Source organism: Anser brachyrhynchus, assembly GCF_964034855.1.
Source record: "Anser brachyrhynchus genome assembly, chromosome: W".
In the NCBI taxonomy this organism is placed as follows: Eukaryota; Metazoa; Chordata; class Aves; order Anseriformes; family Anatidae; genus Anser; species Anser brachyrhynchus.
Genome location: NC_137704.1, coordinates 18,113,430 through 18,136,222, shown reverse-complemented (window position 1 = coordinate 18,136,222; position 22,793 = coordinate 18,113,430). Strand labels below are relative to the sequence as shown.

Genomic DNA, 22,793 nt, shown 5'->3' with positions numbered 1-22,793 from the left:
AACAGAGGTTTGACACATAGTTGGGGAGTTTTTCATGCCCTGTGGTAGTACAGTCCAATGATATTGGTCCATAGGCTCCTTCCTATTGATCTTTGGTACCGAGAAGGCAAAACAAGGAGCGTCGTCAGGATGCAAAGGAATTGTGAAAAAACAATCTTTCAAGTCCATAACAACGATGTCCCAATTACGGGGTATCATTGTAGGTGAGGGTAATCCTGGCTGCAAGAAGCCCATGTCCTCGATCACTGCGTTGATTCGTCGCAAATCATGCAGTAATCTCCATTTCCCACTCTTCTTCTTGATGACAAACATTGGTAAATTCCATGGGCTGTTTGTCGGAACAATATGTCCTTGTTGGAGTTGTTCTTGAACCAACTCCTGCAGCGCCACGACCTTATCTCTTGTGAGCAGCCATTGATCCACCCATACCGGTGATTCCCTTTTCCATGTGAGACGGAGTGTCAGTCGCTCATCAGTGGCCGCTACCGAACATTTTCAGAGGAGGAGATGGTGAACTTACATCGTCCCATCACATTTCACCCCATCAGGCTGATGGGGATATTAGCAATGTAAGGGCATACTGCGCACGTTGTACCTTCTTGGGTTTTTATAGTAAGCATCGTGGCACTCTGAAAGGTGTTTGACATTCCTCCCACTCCAACCAATCTGCCTGTGGGAGTTGTCATGGGCCAAGCAGAGGGCCAGTCTTTAATGGCAATGATGGTAATGTCCGCTCCAGTGTCCACCAGCATCTTGCATTGACTGGAGGGTGGGTGCTCAGAGTTATTCCAAAGGGTAACAGTAAGCGTTGGCCGATGCTGAGCTATGTCAGTGGCCCAAAACACCTCAGGGAATCCGGTTGACCCGAATCCTGCTGCTCCCCTGATAGCGTCCACAGCCCTTGGTACTACTGCTCGGAAAAGAATCAATTTAGCAATTCTGGTTCCCTTTGGCATTGACAATGGTGGAGATGGTGTCCAAGCCATAGCTTGGATTTGTCCATTATAGTCGTCATCAATTATCCCCGGCAAAACAAACAATCCGGTCAAAGTTGTACTTGATCGTCCTAGCAGCAATGCACTACAGCCATTCCCAATTGGCCCTTTGACGTTCAATGGAATTTTATGAACGTGAGTACCCCACAAGGTGGCGTCTGGTACTGTGGAGACATCCACTCCGGCACTCCCTCTGGTTCTGGCAGAGAGGGTGTCCACGGTGGTAACCGTGGCAGCGGGGCTGCAGGTGGCGCTGGACCCTGCGTCAGCATTACATTTGGAGCCCTCCCTTGTGGAAGGTTCCTCCTTTGACCGGGAAGGGGGATGCTTGTGTCGTCGCGCGGCCCCAGCCCGCGCTCCTCTTCCCGTTTCCCTGCCGCGGCAGCGAAGGCTGTCCTTCCGCGTTGTATCGAGAGCGGCACTGGCTCGTCCCACATCTGGGACATAAAGCGGGCGGAACTGCCGGTGAGTTGCCCCCTTGCCCCTGCCAGGGGCATGCGAAGACTAGGTGGCTTGGGTCTCCACACCAATAACATTTTTTCTGACCCTTGGGGTCCTGACTGATGGTTAGTGCTGTTGCAAAAGCAGATGCCAGCGATTCGGTATGATGTTCAATAGAACCCACTCGGTTACACACCTCTGTCATCTGAACTAGTGTTGTATTCACGGGCAGAGCCTGTAGCACCTTTTTACAGTTGGTATTTGCATTTTCCACCACTAGCTTTTGTAGCAAGGCATCTTTTGCTTCCTGATTGTCAATCTGCTTATCTAGTGCATCGCGAAGCCGATCTATAAACTGCATGTACGGTTCAGACACCCCTTGCTGGACCTTTGTAAAGGACAGTGCGGGCTTTCCAGTCTCTGGAATTCTTAACATTGTCTGGAGAGCTAGGGTCACAGTCAGCCGGAGGATGTCTGGATCTAGATGTGCCTGAAGGCGTGGATCCCCTATCGAGTCTGTACCCATCAGTTGAGGTATACCGGCTCCGAGAAGTGGATCCCCCAGCTGCCTTTTAAATTTTGGAGCACTGCATGTTCACACAAATCTCTCCATTTATGTTCCCATAATATTTTTGTGATGATATTCTTTTATTTTAATTTTAATATTTTTATATTAATATTTAATATTTTTATATAAAATATTTAAATTTTTTTTTTGTGATGATATTTTTAATATTTGTCGTATGTCAAAGGGGGTTAAAAGCTGTCCTGTCATGACATTCTCCAGCAGGGACTGCGTATACCGGGCCAATAACCCATAAGTGGTCACCATCTTATGCAGTTCTTTAATAAGATCCCACTGGAAGAGGTTCCAGTCATTTTGCCCGCGATCCCAAACTTGGACTGGAAAAACAAGCCCTGCGCCCCCCTCCCCCCCCCCCCTTCCTTTACTGCTTCTCTCTGAAGTTGTTTCCAACAATCTTGGGGGTCAAAGGGATCCCCCGCGGGCAGTGCCGCTGGCCTTGTGGGCGGCGGCGATGGCGGCACTGACGGCCACTGAGATATTGTCTCCGCCTCTGTTCCCAAGTCTGTCAGGTTTACTTTCTCTGGCGGTACGCAGTCACCGCTTTTTATTTCACCCACCTGCGTAGCCTGAGCGGTCACTGTCTGCGCCCTTTTTTCCGCTTGCCGTGATCTCAATGTCTCAGTTACTAAGCGCCAGGTCGTCATCACCTCAGCAACTCTTGTATCTCCCCACGAGGCAGCATCCCATATAGCTGTCCCTGCGTTTTCCCAAGTTTTTACATCAAATGTCGCCGAAGCTATTGCCGGGGCCCCATTCTTTCATAAGAACTTTAGCAATCGTTTCACTTTATGCAGGTCAAATTTCACTCCTCTTTTTACCAGGAGTTGAGTCAATAACTTAACTATCACCTCCTCATCGGCCGATACATTAGCTCCCATAGTTAATGCCCCAGCCGCTGACCTGCTTCTTGAGGTGATGTCCCGTTATGAAAGCCACGGTCCCGCTGCCAGCTTGAGTCGTTTGGCTGGGGTCCCTCCGGACGCTTCTCTCAGCGTTGCTCTCTTCCCGATCACGTCGGGGTCACCATTTGAAGGGATGAAAGACACGGACTCCCAATGGCTGTTGAACAGGAGACGTTTATTACAATTTTTCTCCACTACATATACTTTCCCCGTAGCCCCAAACGCTGTTCACATGCCTGAATCTGTCATACAATTGGTCAGAGACACTCAGACATGCCTCAAGCCAGCCAGCAACTGGCCACTGCGCAAAGCTCATCTTTAACACTGCAGCCAAGTTATTTATCTCGACCTTGCTCAAGTTTTTGTTTCTACCACTTACTTCCTCATTATCTTTAGTTCGGGGACGTGTCAAACAGCGCAAGGCTACTTGCAAATTCCTTCCCCTCAGTGGGAACACACTGCTACCCAAGCGTCAGGCTGCGGGGTGTGCCCTACTCTTACACCAGTACAGGACGGCAAAGGTGAGCACACCTGCGGGAGGTGTGCCCAGGTAGAGGAATTCCTCTGCTTAGTGAAAGAGCTCATGGAAGATGTGAGTAGATTGAAGAGTATCAGGGAGTGTGAGGGGGAGATAGACTACTGGAATCACTCCCTACCTTTCCTGAGACAGACAGATAGGATGCATGATATGGAGGATTCCCTAACCTCTCTTTACCTGGCTGAACACAGTGACTTAAAGGATAAGGGGCAATGGTGACAGATTCCTGCCTGGCACAGCAGGTACATCTCCTCAGTGACTATCCCACCTTCCCAGGTGCCCTTGTGTAATAGGTATGAGGCTCTGCAAGTGGAACTGAACAATAATGAGGACAATCATTCACCTATCTTGGAGGTGTTACCAAAGTTAAGTCAGCCTACAGCCTGCGTCAAAACTACTTCCACAAAGAAAAAAAGACGGATCATTGTCATAGGAGACTCCCTTCTGAAGGAAACAGAAGGCCCAATATGCCAACTTGACCGACTTCTTAGGGAAGTCTGCTGCCTCCCTGGGTTAAAGATGTGAAGAGAAAGCTTCCTACCCTGCTGAAGCCCTCAAATTATTATCCATTATTGCTTATTAAATAGGCAGTGACAAAGTTCCAACAAGAAGTCTTGCAGAGGGGTCCTCAGCACCATTTTGATTTTTACCAGGTTCACCCCCATCAGGACAGCCCAGGACAGAAGTCTTTCAAATATAGTTGAAAGGTTGTGGTGGGTTGACCCTGACCAGCAGCCAAACACCCATCCTGCCTTTTGCTCACTCCCCTCTCCTGCGGGATGGGGAAATAACAGAAATAATGTGAGAAGACTCATGCCCTGTATGCTAGGGAGTGTTCTGATAGTCTTTGAGCTTAATGATGGTGACAGTAGGGTTGAGTGTTTACGGGTAAGAATCAGGGGGAAGGCCAATGAGGCCGATGTCATGGTGGGAGTCTGTTATAGACCATCCAAACAGGCTGAAGAGGCAGATGAAGTATTCTATAAGCAGCTAGGAGAAGTCTAGCAATCAATAGTCCTTGTTCTCGTGGGGGACTTCAACTTACCAGATGTCTGATGGAAATACAATACAGCAGAGAGGAAACAGTCTAGAAGGTTTCTGGAATATGAAATGGAGAATGACTGGATGACTGGAGACTTGCTAATGTGATACCTGTCTATAAGAAGGATCGTAAGGAGGGCCCTGGGAACTACAGGCCTGTCCTCGGTGCCAGGAAAGGTGATGGAACAGGTCATCTTGAATGCAATCACACAGCATGTGCAGAACAACCTGGGGATCAGTCAGCATGAGTTTATGAAATGCAAGTCCTGCCTGACCAACCTCATCTCCTTCTATGACCAGGTAACCTGCCTGGTGGATGAGGGAAAGGCTGTTGACGTAGTCTACCTAGACTTCATCAAAGCCTTTGACACGGTCTCCCACAATACTCTCCTGGAGAAGCTGGAAGCCCATGGCTTGGACAGGTACACTCTTTGCTGGGTTAAAAACAGGCTGGATGGCCGGGACCAGAGAGTGGTGGTGAATGGAGTGAAATCCAGCTGGCGACCGGTCACGAGTGGTGTTCCCCAGGGGTCGGTGTTGGGGCCCATCCGCTTTAATATCTTTATTGATGATTTGGATGAAGGAATTGAGTGCACCCTCAGTAAGTTTGCAGACGACACCAAGTTGGGGGGGGGGGGGGGAGTGTTGATCTGCCAGAGGGTAGGAAGGCCCTGCAGAGGGACCTGGACAGGTTGGGTCGATGGGCAGAGGCCAATGGGATGAGGTTCAACATGGTTAAGTGCAGGGTCCTGCACTTTGGCCACAACAACCCCATGCAACACTACAGGCTTGGGGCAGAGTGGCTGGAAAGCTGTGCAGAGGAAAAGAATCTGGGGGTGTTGGTCGATGCTCACCTGAACATGAGCCGGCAGTGTGCCCAGGTGGCCAAGAAGGCCAATGGCATCCTGGCTTGTATCAGGAATAGTGTAGCCAGCAGGACCAGGGAGGTGATTGCCCCCCTGTACTCTGCTCTGGTGAGGCTGCACCTTTTGTACTGTGTTCTGTTTTGGGCCCCTCACTACAAGAAAGGCATCGAGGCCCTGGAGCGTGTCCAGAGAAGGGCTGTGAAGCTGGTGAAAGGTCTAGAGAACAAGTCTTAAGAGGAGCGGCTGAGGGAGCTAGGGTTGTTTATACTGGAGAAGAGGAGGCTCAGGGGAGACCTTATTGTGCTCTACAGTTACCTTTAAGGAGGCTATAGTGAGGTGGGGGATTGGTCTCTTCTCCCAAGCACCAAGTGATAAGACAAGAGGAAATGGCCTTAAGTTGTGCCAGGGGATGTTTGGGTTGGATATTAGGAAAAATTTCTTCATTGAAAGGGTTGTAAGGCATTGGTAAAATTTGCCCAGGGAAGTGGTTGAGTTACCATCCCTGGAGGTATTTAAAAGACGTGTAGATGTGGTACTTAGGGACATGGTTTAGAGGTAGACTTTGCAGTGCTATCCAGTGGTTGGACTCAATGATCTTAGAGGTTTTTTCCAACCTAAATGATTCTATGATTTTCCTTAGAAGAAACAACAGCTTTTTCTCCTGTTGTTCAACTAATTGACATGGTCCAGTGTGGTGGTTTTTCCCTGCTACGCAGCTGAATTCCATCACAACTGCTCACAGGCAAAACAGACTATAATATATAATATATATATAATAGATAATACATATTTATAGGGAGATTAATATAATTTATTGCCTACCACTAGCAGACTAGAAAAGTGAGAAAGTAAAAGGAAACTAAAAACATTCCCCCCCCCCCCCCCCCATCCTTCTAGATCCTCCCCCCGAGCGGCTCAGTGGAACGGGGAATGGGGGTTGCAGTGAGTCCATAGCTCTTTGTCTCCATTGCTCCTTCATGGTCATTCGCTACACCTGCTCCAACGTGGGATCCCTCCCATGGGATGCAGTCCTTCCCAAACTGATCCTATATGGGCTTCCCACAGACAACAGCTCTTCAAGAACTGCTCCAATATTGGTCTGTACCACAGGGTCCATCCTTCAGGAGCAAACTGCTCCAACATGGGTCCCCCATGGGTGGCAGCTCCCACCAGATCAGCTGCTCCTGCGTGGGTTCCTCTCCATGGGCTACAGGTCCAGCAGAAGTGTCTTATTGGTCTTATTTAAACTAAAAAATGTAATACAATCACATTACATGATAATACTGTGAATTGCTCATTAATGTACATGGGCTGTGTTTGTCCATTTGTAGGCTATTTGTATTACATATTAAGTAATGTGGGCTAAGTAAGGCTGAGGTCACTTAGGTTATCTAGTCTGGAGAAAAGAAGGCTAAGAGGTGACCTCATTGCTCTGTATAAGTTCCTGAGGAGGGGAAATTGAGAGGGAGGTGCCTGTCTCTTCTCCCTGGTAACTGATGACAGATGACAGGACACGCAGGAATGGCACAAAGTTGTGCCAGGGGATATTCAGACTGGATATTAGGAAAAAAATGCTTTACTGTGAAAGTGGTCAAACACTGGAACAGGCTTCCTAGAGAGGTGGTTGATGCCCCATGCCTGTCGGTGTTCAAGAGGCATTTTGACAATCCCCTCACATATACGCTTTAGCTTTTGGTTAGCCCTGAAGAGGTCGGGCAGTTAGACTAGATGGTCTTTGTAGGTCCCTTCCAACTGAAATATTCTATTCTATTCTATTCTATTCTATTCTATTCTATTCTATTCTATTCTATTCTATTCTATTCTATTCTATTCTATTCTATTCTATTCTATTCTATTCTATTCTATTCTACGTATTACAGCCTATGGATAAACACAACAACCCCATTTTTTGCCTAATAAACAAATCTCTTTTCAAGTGAGGTGCTTAAAAATCTAAAAAAAATAATATTTTAAGATCGAATAATAACTGCTTCAAAGCAATAGAAAACATGGTACTTTGGTTTCGTTTCCTCTTTGTTTCTTACTCTCTCAGCTTCCATTTGACTGCCCTTTCCACTACTTATTCTTGTAGTCCCAAGCCTGACAATTTCTGAATTTTTTACTAGAAAAACTATGAATGAAAGAAGTTGAAAATTCTTCTATGAAAACCAATATGAACCATTGCAATGTATTTGCATTTTTTCCGTTGTACTTTTGTGTGTGCTTTATTTGATGCCCATTTTCATACTTCGGGTTGCTTGCTCTTATTTTCTTTCAACTAAGTTGAAAGACATGAAAATAAAAATACTCATTAGTTTGGCTAAGAAGTGTATATAATCCTTTTCATTTAATTGTTCAGTCTTTAAGAATAATTTGTCTTTTGTTTTCATGTTTACCATGTGTTGTAACAGGAGCAGGCTTCCTGGGTGTGTCAGTGTGATGACAGTATAGTTCAAACACTAGAAACAGATTTCAAGATGATTCTACAGCAGCAGAGCACTCTGGAGCAGTGGGCTGCCTGGCTTGATCATGTAATGATGCAAGCATTGAAACCATATGAAGGAAGACCCAGCTTTCCTAAAGCAGCACGACAATTTCTTTTAAAATGGTCTTTCTACAGGTAGCTTTTACTAGTCTTCTAAATTATTTTAACTATTTTATTATTTTCTGAAATGTATACTGTAATAACGTTGACAAAATTAAAAAAAAAAAAAAACTTCAGGCAATAGTCTGAAAAGCTGTTACATTTTTCCAGGAAAATTAGTGTTGTTAATATTAAACTTGAGACTATGTAACTCAGCAGTGGATGAAATAATCCTTGTATATTATTTTAAGTCTTGTGCAAATGTAATGAGGTTAGAAATCACAAAATCTGAAGCGCATTCAGGAGACATAACAATAAGAACATGCTGGTCTGAGCATCCCAAGGATATTCAAAATCTTGAAGAACTGTGGTAGCTAGCTCAGACGATAAGAGGGCGGTGAAGGAGAAAGGGGGAGTGAACAAGTAGGAAAAAATGTCTCCCCCTGTCCCTTCCATAGATTGGCTCCCTGACGAAAAAAGGCAATAGGTGTAATAGTTGATAGTTTCTGAGATATGGTTTCCAAAGTATGGAGTCAATGACATTGCTGAGTACAAATACCAGGTTAGTGTCATGACCAGAAATTTCATCATATCATAAGCCATTGTTACACCGCACAGTACCATAACAATCTTAAACCAGGGCCCGGAAAGGATAAACAGCATGACAGGGAGCACATACAGAAAGTAACGCGCTATAAAACTCAATTTGGAAACAGGCACAGCAGACTGGAGATTAAAGCAATCAACATTGTGACTAGCAACTATTAAGCAGGTCCAATACTTATACCAATTTCAGTTTAACACACTCAGGTCAAATCTGTCGATATCTCAACCCTTCGTGCCCCACGTTGGGCGCCAAAAAGGACTGTTGTGGTTTAACCCGGCTGGCAGCTAAACACCACACAGCCGTTCGCTCACCCTCCCCCCTCCCTCTCTGGGATGGGGGAGAGAAACGGGAAAGTGAAGCCTGTGAGTTGAGATAAAGACAGTTTATTAAGACAGGAAAATAATAATAATAATAATAATTATAATGATAATAGTACTAGTACTAATAATGTGTACGAAACAAGTGATGCACAGTGCAATTGCTCACCACCCGCTGACCGATGCCCAGCCTATCCCCGAGCAGCCGGCCCCCCCACCCCGGCCAGCCACCCCTATATATTGTTTAGCATGACGTCAGATGGTATGGAATACCCCTTTGGCCAGTTTGGGTCAGCTGTCCTGGGTCTGTCCCCTCCCAGCTCCTGCTGCACCCCCAGCCGGCTCGCTGGCAGGACAGAGCGAGAAGCTGGAAAGTCCTTGGCTTAGTGTAAGCACTGCTCTGCAACAATTAAAACATCAGCATGTTATCAGCACTCTTCTCCTCCTAATCCAAAACATAGAACCCTACCAGCTACTAGGAAGAAAATTAACTCTATCCGAACTGAAACCAGGACAGAATTTTATCCTGAGTTAGAAACATGCTATGAAACACTTTGCGTTGAATAGCTATATAATTTTAAAGACAATATCCTTAATAATATTAATTAAAATACCATGATTTCGGTTTTTATTATGTAGGGAAGACAAAATCTTTTTTAGTGTTTAAAAACCCGTTAAAAAAAAAATCCCATGTCAGCTACTACTGTAGCAGTTATCATAGTAAAGCTAGCTTTTTTTGATTCCAAAATGATACACTGTAGCATCTACTTTATGAAAGTATCATATGGATGTTTTTGTCCACAATCTGTATTTGTCTATTTTAAGATATAAACAAACTTATTTTTGCATTATTTATGTTCTACAAGTTTAAAAGCAATACCAATTAACACCTTAGTACTAGGAATATGAGCTCACCAGGCATAATATTTTAAATGACTACTTAGTTTAAAAATAAATAATCTTAATACAGTTGTATTTTTTTAAATTTTAACAAAGAACTTTCTTCCACTGTGGTCAGGTTTTACATGTGCTCACGTATTGGTAATTGTGCATATAACAAAACAAAACCCTTCCTGTCTTTTTAAAAATTTAGCTTCTAGTTGTGTAATGTGGTGTCCAACAATGCTTTCGGAGAAAGGGGAGAAGCAAATAATTGGCTTTCCTGGACATGTCTTTCTGAAGACATCATAAATCAGATGTTTGTGGTTAGCATTAATTTTAAAAATAGTATTTTTGAAGTGCATATTCCACTGCATATTAATAAATTATGAAAGAATTGTTATATTTATTTCATAAATATTTCTTTTCATATTTAAATAGCTCAATGGTGATTCGAGATTTAACCTTACGCAGTGCTGCTAGCTTTGGCTCTTTTCATCTGATCCGCTTGCTTTATGATGAGTACATGTTTTACTTAGTAGAACATCGTGTTGCTCAGGCAACAGGAGAGACACCTATTGCAGTTATGGGAGAGGTAAGATACCATACAAGATAATGGATTGGTGGATTTAGTGATCGATTTGGATATGCATCTACATTTTTTTTAATGTTTAAGTGGAACTATGGGATATTTTGTAATATAACTTAATATAACTGTTGCAGATTGAATCTCAAATATATTTGGCATCTTCAAATTTGGGTTCCTAAAGTTATATACCTTAAACCATGTTTCCTTGGCTGATTTTTTTTCACAATACTAAAAATCACAATGACTTCTAACACTAATTTTCTGCAAGTGAGCTTGTTCATAAAAAAAAGCAGATCAAGCTACTAGGTAGATACCTACATTCTTGAGTTCTGGAAAAGTAAATAGTTTATATGAAAATAATAAAGTAAGAGATTAATAGGAAACTTGTTTTTAAGGATATGTTTTTACATGTATTTACACACACTTAATTCCAGTACAAATATTTACACAACTGAGTACTAACTTCAGAAGGGTAGCTCATGTGCAGAAGTTAGTTTTGCTTAAATGGTACTGTTCACGTGTATTGTTTCTTTGTGGCAAGGTTCTGGTAGTGGGGGGGTGGGGGTTGGAATTGGGCTGCAGGAGTGGCCTCTGAGAAGAGGTAAAGGGCTGCCCTGGGCTGGACACAGCTGGTTCCACTGAAGTGGAAACACTGAGGTCCAGGAGGTCCACTCAGCAGTGGACCTATCACAGGCTGATCCAATCAGTAAAGTTTGGGGTGCCTCTGTGAAAACATATTTAAGAAAGGGCAGTAAATATCAACTGGACAGGCACAGGAGGAGGGAATAAGAGTGAGAAACAACAGAGCAGTAGGAGATGCTCCATGGTGGAGCAAATATTCCCTGCAACCTGTGGAGGATCCACCCCAGAGCAGATATTCCCTGCAGCCCATAGAGAACCTTCAGAGCAGATGGAGGAATTCCCAAAGGAACTTCAACCTGTGGAGAACCCATGCTGAAGCAGATTTGCATGATAGGATTTCAGCTTGTGGAGAACCCATGCTGGAACAAAGAAAAAACATGAGAAGGAAGGCGTGTCAGAGAGAAACTGCTATGTAATGACCACAACCCTCCCTGCACCGGCTATTGCCTCAGTGAAGGGACTGAATGTAACATGCAGCAAGAACACAGGGAGAAGCGAAGTGCTTGGAGTGAAGTTGAGCTGGGGAAATGGGGAGGAAAGATGTTTTCCCTAAGCATGTAATTTTTTTTTTGTTTCCCACTACACAAATCAGTAATTAAATATTTATTTTAATCAGTAATAAATTATTTTCCAGTAATTAGTAAGTGGTCTCCCTGTTTTTATCTCCACCCATGAGCTTTCTCAGTCCCATTCTTCCTATTTTCTCTCCCATCCCACAGTGGGGGGGGTGGGGAAGTAAGCAAGCAGATGGGTGAGTGGTCTCAACTTAGAACCATTGTCTTACATGTGTCCGTGGTATTTGCAAACTGAAGTTTACCTCAGACATCTTCTCTTCAGTAGATCACCTAACCTTTAATTTTCATATCATAGAATCATAGAACAGCTTGGGTTGGAAGAGACCTTAAAGATCATCTAGTTCCAACCCCCCCCCCGCCATGGGCAGGGATGCCACCCACTAGATCGGGTTGCCCAGGGCCTTGTCCAGCCTGGCCTTGAACACCTCCAGGGATGGGGCATCCACAATCTCTCTGGGCAACCTGTTCCAGTGCCTCACTACCCTCTGAGTGAAGAATTTTCTCCGAACATATCATCTAAATCTCCCATCTTTTAGTTTAAAACCATTCTCCCTTGTCCTGTCATCTGACTGAGCAAAGAGTCGCTCTCCATCTTTTTTATAAGCCCCTTTAAGTACTGAAAGGATGCAATGAGGTCACCCCAGAGCCGTCTCTTCTGTAGGCTGAACAGCCACAGCTCTCTCAGCTTTTCTTCATAGGAGAGGTGCTCCATCCTTCTGATCATCTTTGTGGCCCTCCTCTGGACCCACTCGAACAAATGAACATCCTTCTTGTGCCGGGGACCCCAAACCTGGATGCAGTCATCGGGAGCCATAGCCATGTACCTGTTCAATTTCATCAGGTAGTCTCGAACCTGCTCTTCACTTACAGTGGGTGGGACTTTGCTTCCCCAGCCCTCATCTACAGCTTCAGGGAAACGAGAGATATGAGAAGCCATATGGGAAGCAATGTACCTATAGAATTCCTTCTTGTTATTCTTTGCATCCCTTGCCAAGCTCAGTTCCATCTGTGCCTTGGCTTTCCTGATCCCATCCCTGTACATCCGGACTGCACCCCTGTACTCTTCCCAGGCCGCATGTCCTTGCTTTCACTGCCTGTTCATTTCCTTCTTCCACTTCAGATTTTTGCACAGCCACCCCGGTTTCCTGCCCTCCCCACTCACTTCCTTACACAGGGGGATGAAGAGTTCTTGTGCTCTAAGGAAAAAATCCTTAAAGAGTTGCCAACTCCGTTCATCTCCTTTGTCCGTAAGGACAGTGTTCCAGTTTTGTCCACTAGGTCTTTAAATAGCTTTAAGTTTGCCCTTCAGAAGTTCAGGATGCTGACCTTGTTCTTTGCCAGGCCCATATTCCTCGAGATCACAAACTCAACCAGGGCATGGTCACTGCAGCCCAGACTGCCTCCAATCTTGACCTCTTTAATGAGCTCGTTTGCATTATTAAGCACCAGGTCCAGTAATGCTTCTCCCCTGGTTGGTTTATCTAATACCTGGACCAGGAAGTTATCCTCAACACACTCTAGTAATCTCCTGGATTGCTTACAGCCTGCAGTGTAGTTTTCCCAGCAGACATCTGGGTGGTTGAAGCCCCCCATCAGGATGAGAGTATGTGAGTGTGACACGCTTCGTGTAGTTGAAGCAAGAATGCCTCATCCACTGGCTCCCCTTGATCAGGCGGCCTGTAGTAGACCCCAACCACAAGTTGTCCTTTATTGGTCTGGTCCTTAACTTTTACCCACAAGCTCTCAACCTGTCTGTGGCTGTTTCTCAGAGGCATCTCTTCACAATCAATTCCTTCCGTAACATAGAGGGCAACATCCCCACCCCTCCTTCCCTGTCTATCTCTTCTGAAGAACTTTTTCCAGTTATGTGATCCATCCCACCACGTTTCCATGATAGCAATCAGGTCATACTTTCTAATTGCACCATTGTTTCCAACTCCTGCTTGTTTCCCATGCTTTGTGCATTGGTGTAGAGGCACTTCAGCTGGGCTATCGGTTGCAGCACCTTTTCAGAGGAACCCTTCCTAATTGCTTTGGAACAGCTCACAAGTATTTCCCTGTTGTTTCCTAAAGTGACAATGTTCCCAGGTTTGCTTTCATCACTCAGAGGTACATCCCCTTTTGTGAGAGTTGCTTAAGAATCCACATTATCTCAGGAGTTATCACCAAGGAATTGTACTTTTAAAGTGTTACAAAATGGACAGATGTGGACATATAATAAATGATTCACCTGGAATGGAATGGAAAATGAACTGGTATACTATGGACATGACTGCAGCCACATGCATGCATTTTCATACTAGCCACAAGCTATTGGAGCATAATATTGGCTTCATCGTAGATAATCTAAGGTCATGTTTGTGTAGGACTGCATCTATGCTTTTTATTGTTTATTTTGCAGTTTGGTGATTTAAATGATACATTCCCTGGAAATATGAATAAAGGTAAGCAGTCAACTCTCTAAAATGTTTAATTTTATACAGAACTAATGTGTGTCTTGGAGGAAAACAAGTCCTTATTTTTTGAAAATACAGTAAAGCAGAATCTAATGTGTATATTACTATTATATGTGTACAATATGCTATACATGATAAACAGTATATAATAATAACTAGAATGCTGTAGATAAGGTTCTTAACAAGAAAATATTTTTTTAATATTTATTATTTACGTAAGAAATTTTCAAAATTTCGCCCAGAATTTAGCTGTATATCCTTGTGAGAGAGCTGAAGGAGATGGACAGTTGGAAAAATTAAGATATGATGAGCATGCACATATACCTACATTTGTAGTGAATGATGATTTTGATAAGTGAAGATGGCAGAATTGGGTCCAAGCACTTGCCAAATAACTTGCTAATTGTTACTGAAGAATCTAGTAAGACGTGAGTTTATGTCCTCTTGGTAAACTGTAGGCTTAGTTTGTTCTCAGTTCTTACACTGGTTGTATGATTTGGGGCAAGTCACAACCTCTCTTCAGTTCAGTTTCCTTATCTATAAAATGAGATAGCATTAGAGAGAGTTCATTAACCTATTTATCTGTAGAATTTATTGACTTTTCCCAGTAAAATCTTAAGCTTTCAATTTCTACTTTATCAGGTTTCTACACTTCCCTGTGTTTTCGTATTTCATGTTATTTGCAAAATAAAGGCCCTTGTATTTAGATTTTTCCCTTTTGTGCTATTTTTTCTTGGTTGTTTTTTTGTGTAGATGAGGGCAGTGAAGTTGAAAGTGAAATAGAAGACATGGATGAAAATGGAGAGCCACAAGACAAGAGGGAGAAAACAGAACTGAACCAGGTGGGCTGTGTGCAGCAGCCAGCGCTTGAGAGTGGAGTAGAGCAGAACCTCCTAAACCCACTTCATAATGAGCACATTGTTGCAAATACTCAGACTGTCAGACAATGCACTGCTACTGGAAATACATATACTGCAGTCTAATACTGAAGCACCACACTTACACACAACTACATTAGCCCTGTTGACGCTGGACTAAATGTGGGGCGTGGAGAAAATCGGTCTGAAAGTTGACATCACATTTTTAGCTATGCTGAACATTACCTTTTATTACAGTTGTGAAAAGAAATGGGTGTATGTATGTTGCCAGGTATTTAAAAAAAAATGTAAGCAAAATCATTTTACATTGGATACTCAATGAGTTTTCCTCATTTCAAGTGTCAAGGAAGATTTTTGCCAAGCTTTGAATGTTAATGCTTTTGTCCTCTTATAATTAAAGTAACTTAATTTTTTTCATAGTTTTAAAAATTATGTTAATGTTAATTGTCATTATTATTTCATATACATGGATTTTTAATTAGGTGCACTTCTGTAAAATATCAAAATAAATACTTTATTGTATTTTTACTGGAGGCATACTCATTTGATTGCTTATGCATAAAATTTGTCATAAAAGGTGCTTTTCATTGAACAGAACTAGAAGACACTATTTTGATGAAATTGCAATCATTCAGGGGGTATTATTATGATAATGCTGGAGGATTGGGAAGATTTACCATTTTCTTTCTGTAAGGAAGAAGTGTTTTCACTGCATTTACAAATGCAGAATGATAGAATTGTAAAAATGCGGTAACGTGTACACTGTAGGCATACCAAATTATCTGATCACCATGTAAACAATACAAGCTTCCTTTAAAATCCACAGCTCCAGATTTTATTTGCGTGCCAGTTCCTCTGGTTTTGGAGACTACTGGTTCTATATTTGGGACCACTGCACAGATGCTTTTGGTGGTTGAGTGGTATTGTAGAAACTGAACCTGAAAAGAAGTGACTTTATTTTTTATTTTTTTTTAAGTGTATATGCTACTTATGCTGAACTGGACATACAAGAAAACATTCAATTTGGATGACTTTCTTCTATTCCAAGTATTTTCCTACTAATTCAATCTGCTGCTCTCATAAAAGATAATTTATGGAATGTAAGGAATGTAGCAACCCACATAATTTTCTTTTCAAAATATATTTCCTGATTCTTAAAGTAAATTTAAATTTTTACAAAACTTTAATAAAGTACTATAACTAGCACACCTCACTTGTACTTATTTCCAATTGCATAGAATTTGAATAGGTGGCTAGATGGACCACTGCCATTTAAGAATGTACATCAGGGATCATTGTACCTCGGCTATTACATGGTGCCTTAAACAGAACTGAAGCTAAGATTAGTATTTTTTTGTTATTCTTAATAACTGTTAATTTTTTTCATTAAATGTTTTTTTTTTCATGAAAATGTTATTTTTTTCGTGAAAATTTCAAATGAGGTTTATGGTCATTTATCTCTAAATTCATCTGTGCACTGAATCCTCATAGTTTTTGTTCCCCCAAATATCACTGTCATTTTTTCCTTAGAAATCAGCACCCTTCACCAAAAATCCTAAAAGTAACCCATGATAAATATTTACTCCCTTTCATTATATGATTTTAATATGTAAAAAAGAATGAACTATTCACCATTTTCCATTTTTAACATAAGTTTTTTATGCTATAGTATTGTAGTATGATGTGTATTTCAAATTTTGTATTGACAAAACTTAAATGTTTACTTATCATAGTCCTTTATTGGTAGAATGTTGGATTTGTTGTTGGTGAGAGAAGTATGTAAATCTAGATTGCTAAGAAGAGGTTGGACCTGAATATCTCCGGACTGACATTTTGAATAGTTGTTCACTGTTCATATAGTGCAAAAAGAAAATAATATATTCACACAAATAATGTATTTCATGTATTCTAATAGCAATTATCAAAAAAATGGAACTATCCCTGATTCAAATAACTGAATGAAGTTTTTATTTCTATGTTTATCAGTTGACCATTCTCTCAAATGAAATAATATTATCCCCACTTTAACAAATATTTAAAGGAATTCAGTTGCTTTAAGCTGATGTGTATACTTAAAGGTTTGAGAATTTTCTGCTTTGCTTTTATGTTTACTGAAATTTTAATCAAATGTACTCATATGAATCAATTTGCACACCTTTGCTATTTTTTAATAGATAGGTACTGTTAATGATTTAAGACCAGAGATATGGATACCTCAATCCAAATTATGTAGCATGCAGCACGTGGCTGAATTACCACATCAACTATGAAGTCTGCTTAACTCTTTTAGAGCTCTAAAAAGCTGTAGCAAGTATCCGCAGGTTAGACATCATAAGAACTCATATGATTTTGGGGTTTTACCTGATCTTGATGTGGAATTCAAAATAATTATTTTAGTGACATTTCTCCCATATAACTTAGTGAATACTGTTGGGAATGGGTGTTGTTAAATTACTTTTTAAATCACAGGGCCCAATTTTCACAAGTTTCATATTTATGAAAAGTTGTTGGTACATTTTCATATTTCCCATCATAAACCAGTTTTTAAAATCCCTCTTTTCAGTTATCTATTTCTGTATTTTATTATTATAGTGTAATATGCTTTGTGCACCCTCTTTTAATGTTTCATTAAAAAACGGAGTATATTCTTTAAATTGTTTACTTACAAAGTCATGATGTACAGCGTTTCTGTCTTTAGCTCACAAATGTGTAAAATGTGCTGGTGTACTGTCACTGAAGAATGCATGGGTCTATAAAACGTTTCAATTTAAACCAAAGCATTTTTAAATGTATGAAATACTGTTTTGGTTCAAAATATTTTCAACAGAAGACCTAATCTGATATATTTGTGGTTATCACCAACTGACATCAGCATTGTTTAGAAAAACATGTATATTAGCTAGAGCTACATTGCAATTTAATGTAATTTATAGAGTGGATTTACAAAACAAAATAACCTTTTATAGTAATGAAAAAAATTGTGAAAATTTAACTTTTTTAATAACGTAGGTATTTTTGGTAATTCATATGACAGTGATTTCAGAGTTTAAAACATTAATTTGAGAGATCAGTGTAAACTTCTGAAAATTGCATTCTTGTCTGTAGAACAGGAAAATATCATGTCTATGGTTTAAAAACAGGTCAGTGAATGGTATTCTAGTATATTTGCTAATTTGGTGATTAAAAGAAAAAAATGTAATAGAAGCATAAACAAAATACTTAGTTTTAGCATTAGAAAATTAATTTAATGTAATGCTTTGCATTAACCCTTTGAGTATTGTAAGGATAAGAACAAAATTTTTTAGATAGGTTAATTAGATCACTGAAAATACTCTATACATCTAAGTAGCTGATCATGCTGCAGAAAATATTTTTTATTTTCTAAATTAAATACTTGCATATTAGACAGAAGTGGTTTTGTTATAGAAGGCTCAATAGGCTAAATTATTCACTGCTATCAACTTGTGCTGTCTGGTGCAAAACACTACTTCTGCTCTTTTGTTTTCATAATTGCATTAATATCTCAAGAAATCAAATATGTAGCTCTACAGACATAAGTTGTCTACTTTAAGAGTCCTTTACAAGATGGAGGTTTAGAAAGAAATATGTATACTATTTTGAAAATCACTTCAGGGTAGTATTAAAATACTCTAATACTGTCGATGAAAATCTTTAGAAATAAAAACAAAACTGCTTAATTAAAAGAATAAATTTTACAGAACTGTTGGTATGTTTGCAGTCAAATTTTCTGCAGTCTATCTGATAGATACAAAAAGGAGAGTGTTGTATTCATATTACTTTTAACTTTCGGTCACTGTGCTATTGACTAATAGAAAGACAGAGGTACTATATTCAGTTTCCTCTACAGGGATGCAGCAGTTTGGATGAATGTCAGAATTAAAAACAAACAAAAAACAAAACAAAACAAAACAAAAAAAAAACACCTTGAAATTGGACCTGCCTTCTGCTGTGTTGAAAAACTTTTTTTTTTTTTTTATTGCAAGTAGTACTCACTAGAGCAAGGGAACAAGTTCAGAAGTGAGTAGAGAGTTTCTGAAATTATGTATAGAAATGCTACCTTACTGAGCTTTTTTACTGATCCTTTGCAGTAGAAATTAGCAATCCTAGGTGCAGATGTATTTATTCAAACCTAGCTGAGTGGAATAAAAAAAAAGCCTCATTACCTCGTTTAGTGGAATTACGTCGGTATAGTGCAAGTTATAAACTTTTAGTCAGTTAATGCAAATTCATGCATAATTAAAATACAGTACTCAAAGGGTTTTAATTTAACATTTTATTTGTAATTTATTGTGAATGATTACCAGTTTGCCTTGATCATTGCTGCTAGTGATTTTATGTGCCAGCAGACCTGAGTTTAATTTACCAATTTTAATTAGGAAATAGTAAAAGCTACTTACAAAGTAACTACCTAGTTTTTGTTTGAGGAAAATATGCCTTAGTTTGATCATTTAAACTCTCTTGTTTTATTCTGACTGTTTTCTTTGGGGGGAAAAAAAAAAAAAAAAAGCAGTCCAGCAATAAAATGTTGGGACTGAAAGCTCAAAGTAACTAAATATTTGGTAAAAATTTGATCATGATGTTGTCCAATAAAAAGTTTGGATTCCTTACCCGGTGTGCAATAAACACATCCACACACTAGGTTGAAATATTGTTTATTTCAGAACTGATCAAGTCTGGGTACTAGGTGGTTTCCCACTGTGCTGGCACATCTTAGGACTTTCCATGCCACTCTTAATACAATCCCTTATCAATACATTTACATATTTGTACAATCCCCTAGCCTCCGACTGGTTACATAATTAGCATACTGCTGACATGACAGAATCATTCTGCCCGTCCTCAGAGAGGAAGTGTCTCCCAGCCTAGGGGCATGATTTTTACTATTGTAATGAGGATAGTTCACGTTAGAATACTCCTATTCTTTGTTTTTCAGCCAATTATTCATGTTACGTTTATTGGTGACATATTCAAAGGCATAGTCAGGATGTTTCCCTCAAGAATGTCAACAGAATGGTCTTCCTGATTAGTAGTTCCTCAGTTAATCATCCTTTAGACATCTCCAAGGCCTGGGTCATCTTACCCTTTCCTCAAAGAACATATTTTATCTCTTTCACACAAAACAGAGTTAACTATCTACTGGTATCAATTAGGGCTGAAATTCATCATAGAGAAGAAGGTCCATAACAAGACTATGAACATCAAAATGACCCACACTTAAATCCAAATAAGGGAAATGCTCTTAAGTTCTTCTTTGAATGTGGTGCAAGAGTTTTCAGCACTCCAAAATTATAAATACTTTTAAAGAATTAAAACTGTGGAGGTACAACCTCACCTTGACTAGTGTTTACCAGGGAGCTAATCCAGTATCTTTTGACTTGCAACAAGAGGGGGTTTGGGTACGTTTTGGTTTGTTGTTTGTTTTTTACACAAAGAATACTAAAGGGTTCCAAAATACATTGTTAAAATGATTGTTTTGTATTTAAAGATTAAATATCATATTAAAGTAATCCAATAAAGCAATTTAAAATATCATTTTTGGTACCAAAGCAAATTGCTCAGCTTCACAGAAAATTGCTCATCTTCACAGGAAATTTGGATTTACAGTAATAAGCAATGAGGCTATTGAATAAACTTTGAGTGCCTTTCAAACACTTGGGAAATTGTGCCTGAGATGGTAAACTGTAATTAGGGTAATTCTAGAGCTTGCCAATCAATAATTCTGTCATCACTCAGGACTTTCTTACCTTCTAGGAAACTTACTTGGTACCATTTATATTCTACTGTATTTTTTGTAAGTGCCATTATTTAAATTTCACTTAGTAAGTGGCAGATTACATTATTGAGTCCCACAAGCACAAAAATGTAATAACACTAGGAGAAACTGAACTTTTGTTTTCCAATTTACTGCATACATTATGTAAATGAAGAAACCAACTTTTTTGTAGACTGTACATGTGATATAATGTAATGTTGTTTTGCAGTTTTGGAATTAGTTGAACATAGTTTTTAATTATTTAAGGAAAACATCTTTACAGGATAATTTGATAGTTGTCTTTGTAAAATGTATTTGATTTTGCAAATATGTATTCCCTTATGTGATTTTTTTTGTGAGAAATGCTAAATCTTTTAGTATCTCATGTTCTCTCAAAATTGGAAAGAGAGAAATAATAGTTTGTACGCAATTTGTATTGTGTACTGTACACGAACTAGGAAACTTTTATAATTATAAAAATATATATTAACTTTTAGGGTGTTGTTTAAAAAATAATGACCGAAGCATACTAAAATCAATAGGATTTTTCTGAATATTTCAGATGAACTCAGGCTAGTTTTCTTGTGTTTTTCAAAAAAAATTGTCTTGTCTTCTGATATAAATAAATCTGTTTTCCTGTTACAAATATTTGAATTGGTTTTGGTTCAATATAATTAAATATTTTAGACTGTAAATACTATTGATTTCAAAAGAAAAATGATTTCAACTTCTGCCTTTTAAATGACAGTATATATTTATGAAGCAGTATTAGGAGTCAAAAACTAACATTGAGTTTCTCAGATGTACAATATCACCAAAGCCTACTATTGCAAGTTTTGTTTTAGTAAAATTGTGAAAACATTAGATGCATTAACTTGTTTTCAGATTATGAACGCTGTTGTGGTTTAACCCGGCCGGCAGCTAAGCACCACACAGGCGTTCACTCACCCTCCCCCCTCCCTCTCTGGGATGGGGGAGAGAATTAGAAAGAAATGAAAGCCTGTGGGTTGAGATAAAGACAGTTTATTAGGACAGGAAAGAAAGGAAAATAATAATAATAATGATAACAGTACTACTAATAACAATGTGTACAAACAAGTGATGCACAATGCAATTGCTCACCACCCGCTGACCGATGCCCAGCCTATCCCCGAGCAGCTGGCCCCCCCACCCTGGCCAGCCACCCCTATATATTGTTCAGCATGACATCAGATGGTATGGAATACCTCTTTGGCCAGTTTGGGTCGGCTGTCCTGGGTCTGTCCCCTCCCAGCTCCTGCTGCACCCCCAGCCTGCTCGCTGGCAGGACATTGTGAGAAGCTGAAAAGTCCTTGGCTTGGTGTAAGCACTGCTCTGCAATAATTAAAACAGCAGCATGTTATCAGCACTCTTCTCATCCTAATCCAAAACATAGCACCCTACCAGCTACTAGGAGGAAAACTAACTCTATCCTAGCCGAAACCAGGACAAACGCTGAAATAGAGAGTAAAGAATAAAGTCTGTATTGGACGGAGCCATGTTTATCATGGATCTCTAATAAGTTTCCAGTGTGTTTTGCATCTAAAAACGGAAAAAGTTACTTTAACTGGGGAAGACCCACGAAGTAACAGAATGCTGGAACATCAAAATGAGCTTGGAATACTAGGCTCAAAACAGGTATTTCATACAAAGCTTCGAAAAAATAGATCAAAGCTGCCTCCTAGAGCTTGAATTTATTTTGTTTGGAAAGTTCAGCTTATGAGCATTTGTGGTGAGATGATCCTTTCCTCAAGTATGGCATGGAACAATAAGACAATAGAATGCATAGAATCATAGAATATCCTGAGTTGGAAGGGACCCACAAGGATCATCGAGTCCAACTCCTGGGTCCCCAAAGGACCACCCAAAAAATCAGACCATGTGTCTGAGAGCATTATTCAAATGCTTCTAGAACTCCAGCAGGCTTGGTGCCATGAGGTCCCCCTCAATCTCCTCTTCTCCAGGCTGTGACTTCAGTCCAAGTGACTTCACCTGCTCCTCATACGTCTTGCCCTCTAGACTCTGCACCATCTTCATAGAACTCCTTTGGACACTCTCTAATGGTTTTATGTCCTTCTTATATTGTGGCACCCAAAACTGTATGCA

The 22,793-nt window shown here is 40.2% G+C and overlaps 1 protein-coding gene across 18 annotated transcripts in view; it reads left to right on the top strand.

Annotated features, from left to right (window-relative positions):
- The window catches only part of LOC308184728 (transcription factor RFX3-like), a 248,621-nt gene extending 229,138 nt beyond the window's left edge, over positions 1-19,483 (top strand). For 16 of the 18 annotated variants that reach the window (XM_080572124.1, XM_080572119.1, XM_080572120.1 and 13 more), the window contains 4 exons: positions 7,781-7,989; positions 10,198-10,351; positions 13,964-14,006; positions 14,772-19,483. In XM_080572124.1, coding sequence (XP_080428250.1) covers positions 7,781-7,989; positions 10,198-10,351; positions 13,964-14,006; positions 14,772-15,001 — 636 coding nt within the window. In that variant the 3' untranslated portion in view covers positions 15,002-19,483. Of the gene's footprint in view, positions 1-7,780; positions 10,352-11,232; positions 14,007-14,771 lie in introns of those variants that run through there. The other 2 variants (XM_080572115.1, XM_080572121.1) reach the window with 2 other exon arrangements.
- Positions 19,484-22,793: the final 3,310 nt, after the last annotated feature.